General features: G+C 32.5%; 1 protein-coding gene across 2 annotated transcripts; it reads left to right on the top strand.

Annotated features, from left to right (window-relative positions):
• Window positions 1-984: 984 nt before the first annotated feature.
• LOC112094634 (beta-amyrin synthase) lies at window positions 985-8,644 on the top strand. Of its 2 annotated transcripts, XM_024176093.1 has the most exons (17): window positions 985-1,061; window positions 1,359-1,605; window positions 3,001-3,186; window positions 3,763-3,852; window positions 3,956-4,153; window positions 4,302-4,386; window positions 4,733-4,899; window positions 5,026-5,217; window positions 5,317-5,430; window positions 5,852-5,971; window positions 6,095-6,217; window positions 6,315-6,413; window positions 6,624-6,680; window positions 7,107-7,297; window positions 7,380-7,557; window positions 8,100-8,264; window positions 8,366-8,644. In XM_024176093.1, the coding sequence occupies exons 2-17, from the start codon at window positions 1,405-1,407 to the stop codon at window positions 8,483-8,485; spliced, it is 2,286 nt and encodes a 761-aa protein (XP_024031861.1). In that variant the 5' UTR covers window positions 985-1,061; window positions 1,359-1,404; the 3' UTR covers window positions 8,486-8,644. The 2 variants fall into 2 exon arrangements, with proteins under 2 accessions (XP_024031861.1, XP_024031862.1); XM_024176094.1 differs by lacking the exons at window positions 985-1,061; window positions 1,359-1,605 and adding an exon at window positions 2,450-2,568.
• The last annotated feature ends 1,789 nt before the right edge of the window (window positions 8,645-10,433 follow it).

The raw sequence follows: 10,433 nt of genomic DNA, 5'->3' as shown, positions 1-10,433 counted from the left end.
ACACTCCGATGCTATGAGACTGAAATAGACTGTGACCGAAGAGGTAGTGGGGATGACTTGTGTCAGAAAGAGAATCTTCATACAGTGACACACACCTCACTATTTCCCCTAATAAATGCACCCAACCTGGGTGTGACACCTATAGAGGTGAATAACAGAATAAAAAATGACATTTTCAATGGAAGAAAACCTCTAAGAACATCACAAAGGTGAGATATTTTTGGAAGAATCTTAAAAGAAAAAAGGATGATCACATGTCATGATCATAATAGATCATGAATACCCATCTGATCATGACACGCGTCATATAATTAATAAAAAGTGATATAATTAATAAAAAGTGATGAGAAAAGTAAAGGGTGGATCAATAGAGAATTAAGAGAGACATTGTTCTTGATTTGAGTGTCAAAGTGTCTTATGGAGGACAACTCATGGTGCCCACCAATCAATAAGTGAGAGAAAGATAACGAGGACGGAGATCCGACTACAGGAGTTGATGTTTAGAAATTCGCACAAACACGTACAGAAGTAATGTCATCAATATATAGGGATGGGTACAGTTGAGCGGGAAGTTGAGAAATATTTACGAGTTAATCTGACAAGATAAGAATCGAAACAGAGCAGGGTTTTGCACATGTGCTGCCAACCAAAGTTCCAACGACGACCAATATTTGTGTGTAAAACGTTAAGGGACCCAAAACCCATTTCTTATATTTAATTGCATAAGCAATATTTACCGTAAACGATCGACTCTCTTTTCCTCCTCATTTCTTTTCCACGGAACTTTTGACTGAGGATGACGCGTACTTCATTGTAAAAGTATAAAAGTTGGTCCCGTAATCTATGCAAAAAAAAAAAAAAAAAAAAATTTGGTACGTTGCCAGTTTCCATACGCTATAAAAAGGACCTTTCCTATTAAACACATACTCATCACATACCTTCTCTCTCTCTCTCTCTCTCTCTCTCTCTCTATATATATATATATATATATAGACATATATATCATTATAATCAGGTTCTTAACAGCAACTTCTCCGATCCAAAATTGTGTGCCTCTTGAGGTAGGCATATATTTTTCGGTAAATATTAATTATATTATAACCTCTGTGCAAAAGCCGACTCTATATATTCAGATATTTACGTAGTATTTTCTTTATATATATATATATATTTCATCTACATGCAAATTACAAATGCATGACGCATAAATATAGTCATATGTACGGAAATTTACTAACGCATGTTCTGCATAAGCACTTCATGAATGGCATGCCATGTTAATAATTGTCTTATTTATAACTAGTTTTAATTTGTTCATCTATATATATAAAATGTTTAATGCAAATTGTTTTAAGCAGGGAGATTAATTGTGATAAAGAAGTGATCAAAAGGCTGATCAGAATCATGTGGAGGCTGAAGATAGCTGACGGGGGAAATGACCCTTACATATTCAGCACAAACAACTTTGTGGGAAGGCAGATTTGGGAGTTCGATCCCGACGCCGGTACGCCCGAGGAGCGAGCGGTGGTCGAAGAGGCTCGCCGTAACTTCTTCAACAACCGCCGTCAGGTCAAGCCCAACAGTGACCTCCTCTGGCGGATGCAAGTAATTTTTTAACTTATTGAATGGGTTATGTGGGGTTATAACGGCACGTGTGTGGTTGCTAATTATTTTCATTAGTCGTGCGCCAATTAATCCCTTTTTATCTCTAATTCCTATAAAAAAAATTGAAACTTTGTTTAGTTTTACATTTTTAAAAACATGTAATAGTATTTTAAATAATACTCTGAATAATTAATATTCTCCCCAAATAATACACTAGTAATTAATATATTATATAAATATCTATTATATATAAATATTATGCGTGAGTTTTTGAGAGAAAGAGAAATAAAGTTTTCAGTTTTGTTTTTGGTTGGATGCTGCTCTAAACTTAGTTTTTAGATAGTTTTTATTTTTTTTCTTCGAAAAACGTGAAAAATATTTTCAAAACAGATGCCAAACGCGTTGACGTTTTCCTGCTTTTCATTCGACTTTCTTTTGTTTCAATAATTTGTGCTTTGTTTGTTTCGAGGTTCTGACCTGGTTTAGAATCACTCAAAATAAATTTAAATTTTAAAAATTAAAATCATGAACCATAGTTCTGAACCTATGAATTAAACGTCACCTTGGTATCTTTATTGGTTTTTGAACAAAATTCTCCGAGAAGGGTGATATGGTAATTAAGTAGAAGATGATGGTCTTATTGCAAACCAAAGAATGATTTATCAGCTCCAACTTTAATTTTGGTAGGTCCTTTGGTTTTCATAATAATTGTCCAGTTGTCCAATACTAAGGTCACTATATATTCAAAATGGTTTAAGACTTTAGGAGTGGGGTTTGCTTAAGAAGACATGGAAAAGACTCAAATAATGGAGTTTATAAGACTTTAGGAGTGGGGTTTGCTTAAGAAGACATGGAAAAGACTCAAATAATGGAGTTTACTTTCTTCTTATCAAAAATAAGATGGAGAGAGTTGAAGAAATAGGTATCGTTCGTTTCGTTAGTTTAAATCACAAAAAACCATCAGTAAGTAATCAGCTTGCTCTTTTTTTTTTTTTGTTTTTTGAAAATGATTTTTCTCTTCTCCATTTGAAGTCAACATACTACGAAAAACAGAAACATATCAATAGCATGACCCCCTCTCTTCCGGGCCATCGTTGCATTTCATACTAATTTTAAAAACTAAGTTATGTTCATGCATCTTGTGTATAAATATATTGAATTTACTGAAAATATAGTATGCCCATTTCATGCGTGCAGTTATAACAAATTTATTATATTTATTTTAAATGCACGCAAAAAAGCTTACAATCTCAATTTTGACATTTTTATCCCATCCAAAAAAAAGAAAGAGATTATTTACAGAAGATTAATTGATTTGCTATAACTAGTGTTTTGAAATTTATATTAAACTTTTGTAGTCTAACTGTATATACTTGCTTTACACTATGGATCCAGTTCTTGAGAGAAAAGGACTTCAAACAAACAATTCCTCCTGTTAAGATTGAAGACGGTGAGATTATCACATATGAAAAGGCCACCGCTGCATTGAGGAGGGCTGTACACTTCTTTTCGGCATTGCAGGCTACTGATGGGCATTGGCCCGCTGAAAATGCAGGCCCATTGTTTTTCCTTCCTCCTTTGGTCAGTGAGTTATTATTTTTTTTTTATTAGAAAAAATTGGAGAATTTATGGTTTAGAGTACATGAGTCTGGATCTTTACTCTTACTTTTGATAAATACATTTTTGTTAGTGTAATTATTTAATTAAAAAAGTTACAAATTAAGAGTAAAGGGTAAAAATTCTGACTTATATACTTTTAAGGAGTATTTATGATGATTACCCTTATTATTATTATTATTATTATTATTATTATAATTATTATAATCGGATCAAAAAAATATAAAAAATAGAAATCGCATATGTTAAAATTAAACAAAGTATGGCAATTTACTGGAATATGCTAATGTTCTTACGGTCTAAAACTTTCTCACAACTAGAGAATTTGTTTTTTTATATTTTATAAAAGAATTCTCACATATATTTATATGTTTAAATATAAGGTTTTGCATCATAGCACAATTACCTACATGCATTCCGACTACATATTGGTATCCATGCTGTTTACCATGGATAAACCTTCTTTTTGTTTAATTTGAGCCTAGCAGCTTTCCATTTTGACAACATCAATTGATACAAACTTTGTCGTTATTTGTATAGGTCATGTGTCTATACATCACAGGACACCTTAATACCATATTTCCCGTAGAGCATCGTACGGAAATTCTTCGCTACATATACAACCATCAGGTATTGCATATATTTGTTGTTTCTTTAAGTATGCGGTAAAAATATTCATTTTGAAATTTAGTTAGCAACATGCTCACTAGTCCATATAACTTTCACTGTTTAGAACGAAGATGGTGGGTGGGGACTGCATATAGAGGGCCACAGCATCATGTTTTGCACGGTTCTGAGCTACATTTGTATGCGAATACTCGGAGAAGGACCCGACGGCGGTCGAGACAATTCGTGCGCGAAAGCAAGGAAATGGATTCTTGATCATGGCGGCGTAACGCACATACCCTCTTGGGGAAAGACATGGCTTTCAGTATGTTTAAAATTAAATCTCATAAAAATATAAAGAAATAATATTTTATATATATGGTGCAAGCTAGCTTTTGAAAGTTCATGGATATATAAAATATTACAAATATAAAAAATGTTAATGTCCACAAATTTTTATCATTTTTTTGTAGATACTTGGTGTCTTTGATTGGGCTGGAAGCAACCCCATGCCTCCTGAATTTTGGATTCTTCCTTCTTTTCTTCCTATGCATCCAGGTATACATATTCTCTTATTTCATCAGTTTGAATAAATTGATCTCAATAATATTTAGGATATGCATTCTTATTTTCATACTTCCTACGATCATTTCCAGATGCTTTTCGTCTTTTATTTGAATACAAATTCGGAAGAATTATATTCTATATCTTAACTTCGTTAAGATGCAAGGAATGAAATGTATCATATATATACAATAATAACATATAATATAAACCATTATTTCACTCTGTTATGTGTTTAAACCATTCTCCTTTTGTTTAGAGAAGAGAAAGTTTTCACTTGTCACTATTGTTTGCTTAATTTTGTAAGTCCTGACCAATTCCTAATTCCCCCAAAATGCAGCTAAAATATGGTGCTACTGTAGAATGGTATACATGCCAATGTCATACTTGTACGGGAAAAGATTTGTTGGTCCAATTACACCTCTCATTCTACAACTGAGGGATGAACTTTATACTCAACCTTACAATGAAGTAAATTGGAAGAAAGTACGACATCTTTGTGCAAAAGTGAGTAGAGATTGCAATAGCCAAGCTAATGATCTATATTGCACATATATATACCTTTGTAAGTTTGCACATGCATATATATATATATATATATATAATGACAACCATTATATGATCTTATTGTAGGAGGATCTATATTATCCTCATCCTTGGATACAAGATCTACTTTGGGATGGTCTATATATTTGCTCCGAGCCACTTCTTTCTCGTTGGCCATTAAACAAATTGATTAGAGAAAGAGCTCTTCAAGTGACAATGGATCATATCCATTACGAGGATGAAAATAGTAGATACATTACTATTGGATGTGTGGAAAAGGTAACAGAGCAAACAGAGCAATGTCTGTTTTAGGTTGTACAAGACTACAAACTATATATCTTTTTGGTGCTCATAATTAATGTTGCTTATATGAACTAGGTATTGTGTATGCTTGCTTGTTGGGTTGAAGATCCAAATGGTGACTATTTTAAAAAGCACCTTGCAAGGATCCCTGATTACTTGTGGGTTGCTGAAGATGGAATGAAGATGCAGGTAATTCTACTTGCTGCCCTAATATTTCATTTAGTGCATAAGGCACCGGTGGTCTGAGCACCATCCACTAATAGAAGGTGGTTCCCAGTGAGACCCACAAGTGGAGTGCGCCTTTTATTAGTGATGGTGCTTAGCACTGGTGGTGCTTCTAAATATCTTTCTTTCATTTATAACGTTCATTGCCAATAATATATCCATCATTGCTCTCTCTTTCTAGCTTTCAATGTGTATATTAATTACATATGTCTCAAGTTTACGTGCGCTTTTCTTGATAAATTCACTAATGCATATACCAAAGTTTGAATAGTATTCATAATCTTAGTGTTAGTGCGCATGCAGTAGAGCAAAACTCTTGCATGAATAGAACATGAAACAACAAGAGTAAGAATGCAACTAATATTTTCAAATAATTAATCTACAGAGCTTTGGAAGCCAGGAGTGGGATACTGGTTTTGCCGTTCAAGCTTTGCTTGCTAGTAATCTCACACACGAAATTGGACCAACTCTAGCCAAAGGTCATGACTTCATAAAGAAATCTCAGGTTTCATCCTTTCTTTAATAAGAAAGTTAATATCTATATCACCATTTATCAAAAACATTCATTTTTCTAATTAAAATGACTAAGAAGTGTCTAATTTCATCTTTGCATAACATATGTAATTAGGTGAAAGAGAATCCTTTGGGCGACTTTAAAAGTATGTATCGCCACATGTCTAAAGGATCATGGACATTTTCTGATCAAGATCATGGATGGCAAGTTTCTGATTGCACCGCAGAAGGTTTAAAGGTAACTTGATTCAGTCAATCCTTAAATTTAGCTATATATATATATTCAATTCGATCTCTTTTTTAATATATCTAACCAAATCCATTACTTTATCTAGGCTTGCCTGTTGCTCTCTTCTATGCCACCGGAGATTGTTGGTGAAAAATTGGAGCCTAAGCGACTCTATGATGCTGTAGATGTTCTACTTTCTCTTCAGGTAAGTAATTTTTTAAATAAAAGAAATGGATAGTTCACTCTTATCTATGACTTACAGTTACGCCTGTAAAATATATCAAACCTTTGTTTGGTGAAGTGTGTGAAAAGTTAAACTAATTAAAATGTTGCATTTTTACTTCTAATCAATGGATATTAAATTATATATTTGCACAAAAGGACCGATGATGAACTTAATTCTCATTGATGACAGAGTAAGAATGGCGGTTTATCTGCATGGGAGCCGGCAGGTGCACAAGAGTGGTTGGAAGTAAGGACTTCGATAAACTTTAGTCTATATATTTGTTGATATTGCTAGATTTAAAATGATCTAAACATGATCTAAACAAGATCATAATTACTAATCTAGCTTAAAATCCGAAAATACCATAAAAAAACTCTTATTTGAGATTTAGGCATACCTTTATTCCGGTGGACAGCACACGGCTCGTCCATGGTCGCCGGAATCCATCCCATAATGGACCGATATTTAACATACATGCATGTGTTAATTCACATTAACACAGTTGTTCATAAGATGCTTTAATTAATTACAAAATGAATTATTATGATTATGAAAGTTCACATAAAAATATTCCAACAGATATGCCTTATTTGAGTGAGTTCTTTTAAAATAACAACCCTTGATTTACCGACATTTTTGTTCTGTAATCTTTCAATATGGGTTTAAACGCAGGTACTTAATCCCACCGAGTTCTTTGCGGACATTGTTGTCGAGCACGAATACGTAGAATGCACTTCATCAGCACTCCAAGCTCTGGTTTTGTTCAAGAAGTTGTACCCTGGACACAGGAAAAAGGAAATTGAAACTTTTATAACAAATGCTGTTGGGTTCCTACAGGACATACAAATGCCAAATGGCTCATGGTAACCTTTTCTTCTACTTACAATATTGCAATGAAACTAACTTATTGAACATATATTAATTATAGTATGTTTTATTTTTTAGGTATGGCAATTGGGGAGTTTGCTTTACATATGGTACATGGTTTGCTTTGGGAGGACTAGCAGCTGCTGGCAAGACATACAATAACAATTCTGCCATTCGAAAAGCAGTTGAATTTCTACTCGCAACTCAAAGAAATGATGGGGGTTGGGGTGAGAGCTATCTTTCATGCCCAAACAAGGTAACAAGAACTAGTTTTATTGAAAACAAAAGCAGAAGTAGAATATAAAAGCAATAAATACCACCTTCTACAAATAACTTAAAAAGTGTATTGGATTTTGTGTAAAGTACGTACTTTTTGTAACATTTTACTAAACACCATAATTACATCATTTATTTTGTGCGAAATACTTCTAAGAGCTGTAAAAACAATTCCAAACTCATCTATATTTTTTAGAACCGTAAAGTAGAAAGGTCGAAGTACAAAAATACCTAAACAATAAATTCTTAATTAAATGGGGGTTTTTTTTTTTTATATATATCAAAAGTTTTTGTTACTGCACTCTTATAATAGTAACAAATTGGAGCACTTATTTATCTTATGAATTTTGATTATATAATAAGTTGTGCTCCCTAAACGGAAGATTATGACCTTTTGTAATTACTGTTTCAATCGTTTTGTTACATTGTTTTCTCTCACAAAATTTAAATTTTTATTAAAATTTTTCTCTTCAGACCTAAGAACTAAACGGATAATTGTTTTTTTTTTATTTGGTTATGTAGGAGTATGTACCTTTTGAAGGAAATCGATCTAATTTAGTACATACTGCATGGGCGATGATGGGCCTAATACATGCTGGCCAAGCAGAAAGAGATCCAAATCCTCTTCATCGTGCAGCAAAGTTGATCATTAATTCTCAAATGGACGATGGTGATTTTCCACAAGAGGTAAGATAACCTCATTTTCTTTTTGTCTTTGAATTTTTTTTATTATTATCTTTTAAATTGTTTACTTACGAAATAGTTATTCAACAAATTTATTATTGCAGGAAATAACAGGAGTTTTCATGAAGAATTGTATGTTACATTATGCAGCATATAGAAACATCTACCCACTTTGGGCACTTGCAGAATACCGTAGGCGGATTCCACTACCTCCCAAGGCATGAGTCAAGCACATATATGATAAAGTGATATTTTCCAATTCACACATATTGTTCTTTTATCTTTTCGAAAGAATCGGCCAATGAGTTTTGATTCGATTTTATATTAATTTTATTATCATATCTCATATACCATGTTTAGGAAAATGTTGTACTTTAAAAACAAAAACAAATGTATAAATACTAATCTATACAAAATATAAAAAGAATATCGATTATGTTTTCTTCTTGCACTATTATGCACATCTCCATTTAATTCTACGTACTCTTGTGTTTGGCCAGGTTTTATGTGCACGATGAGACAACATTAGATTGGAAGTTTTAGCGTCATTGATTGAAATGTATAGGAAATGCTATGATTAAATTTTAGTTTAATCCAATCCCACGTTTGTTGTTGTGTTATTAGGATAAGGCGTTTTTGGAAAAAAAAAAAAACTTTGGGGTCAAATTGTAATTTTTAAAACTTGAGGCACAAAAATATAATTTTCAAAAAAATGTTTTACTCATATGAAGAATTCATTTTGACCTCTTAAATTTAAAAATTTATAAATTATGCCCTAAATTTTACAAAAATTTACACATAGGTCCTTAAATGTTTTTCACAATGTGTTGTAGTTAAAAGTTACTCATGCTTGAACAAGAGATAGCAACATCCAAGTGTAATGCTTCAAACCAAATATCTCAACAAATAGTTAGTTAAAACTGACTATTAATGCTTGAAATTACATATAGTAATTGGCAAGTGTATGGCAGCATTTGCTAGTTAATAAGAAAGAACTAAGTCCAAGCTTCTAATCAACTCTTTCCATCATACTTTCGCTGTAAGAAAAGTTAAAACAATATTCGGTTGGTAATTTTTTTCTATTGTTTTAGAACAAAAAAAAAAAAAAAAGGTTTATAACGACGAAACTTTTAGGATGAGTTTTTATAATTTAGTTAAAACTCCTAATATGACAGTTTTGTTATTTGACAATGTCTTTCTAACGACGAGTTTTAATAATTTAGTAACAATAATTTTTTACTTTTAGCGACAATGTCATCACTAAAAGTTAACGATAAAATTTTAGCGATATGAGAATTTTTAATGACGACAAATATCATCGCTAAAAGTCTCTTTTTCTTTTATATATAGACCAAAAACAAACATACCTTATTAGTGCAAAATCACCAAAATCTTCAAGGTTTTTAGTGTGCAACCACAATTATGGGGCAAAACGCTTCCTTGTTTAAACCCTCCTTAAAAAAAAAAGAACAAATAAATTACAACATAACGGTTAGCCCGAGCAATCACACAGTAAGGTTATATGATCTAAACAAAAAATTAAATGGCAATGATCGATCAAAGGCTATTAAATTGAAACAAGAAATGAGCACAATAATATCTGGGTTTTCTTTTTTTCGAGAGAACCAGTGGTCTTTAATTACAGAGAAGAAAAATAACAAGAAGCCAAATGATCAATAATTCTTTCCTTCCTCTACATTACGTTTTATCCCTCCTTGCTCTTTAATGAACTAACCACTTTCCTTCTCTCTTGATTCTCTAATCTCTAGGTCCTCACAACAAATCATGCTTCCAAATCCAATACTCTAATTTGTTAAGTATAAAACTGTTGTTAGCCCACCTCTTAATAGCTTAAGTTTTTAGAATGAATTGGTAAACTAACATGGTATTAAAGAGGGAGGTTCTGAGTTCAAACCCCCATAATTGTACTCTTCATTCCCATTTAAATTGTCATCATGTGTTGGGTCTTTAATATATCTCAGGCTCAAATATTCACGTGTTGGACTTTCCAATTAATTTACCTACACGATTGCCCATTATCCAGCCCACACGTGAGGGAGAGTGTTAAATTATAAAACTATTCTTAGTCCACCTCCTAATAGTTTAAGCTTTTGAGATTGATTAGTAAACTAACATAATTTGCCACTACTCAGCTGCTTCCTTGCTCACATC

This window comes from Morus notabilis, unplaced genomic scaffold (assembly GCF_000414095.1).
Source record: "Morus notabilis unplaced genomic scaffold, ASM41409v2 Scaffold1568, whole genome shotgun sequence".
NCBI lineage: Eukaryota > Viridiplantae > Streptophyta > Magnoliopsida > Rosales > Moraceae > Morus > Morus notabilis.
The sequence above is the reverse complement of the archived record's forward strand: the minus strand, read 5'-3'. Positions and strand labels throughout refer to the sequence as shown.

Excerpts from the sequence above, each read along its gene's own strand:
- LOC112094634 (XM_024176093.1), top strand. The coding sequence starts at position 1,405 with ATGTGGAGGCTGAAGATAGCTGACGGGGGAAATGACCCTTACATATTC. Across the intron at positions 6,414-6,623 it reads ATGTTCTACTTTCTCTTCAG|AGTAAGAATGGCGGTTTATC; the intron begins GTAAGTAATTTT and ends CATTGATGACAG. Across the intron at positions 7,298-7,379 it reads CAAATGCCAAATGGCTCATG|GTATGGCAATTGGGGAGTTT; the intron begins GTAACCTTTTCT and ends TTTATTTTTTAG.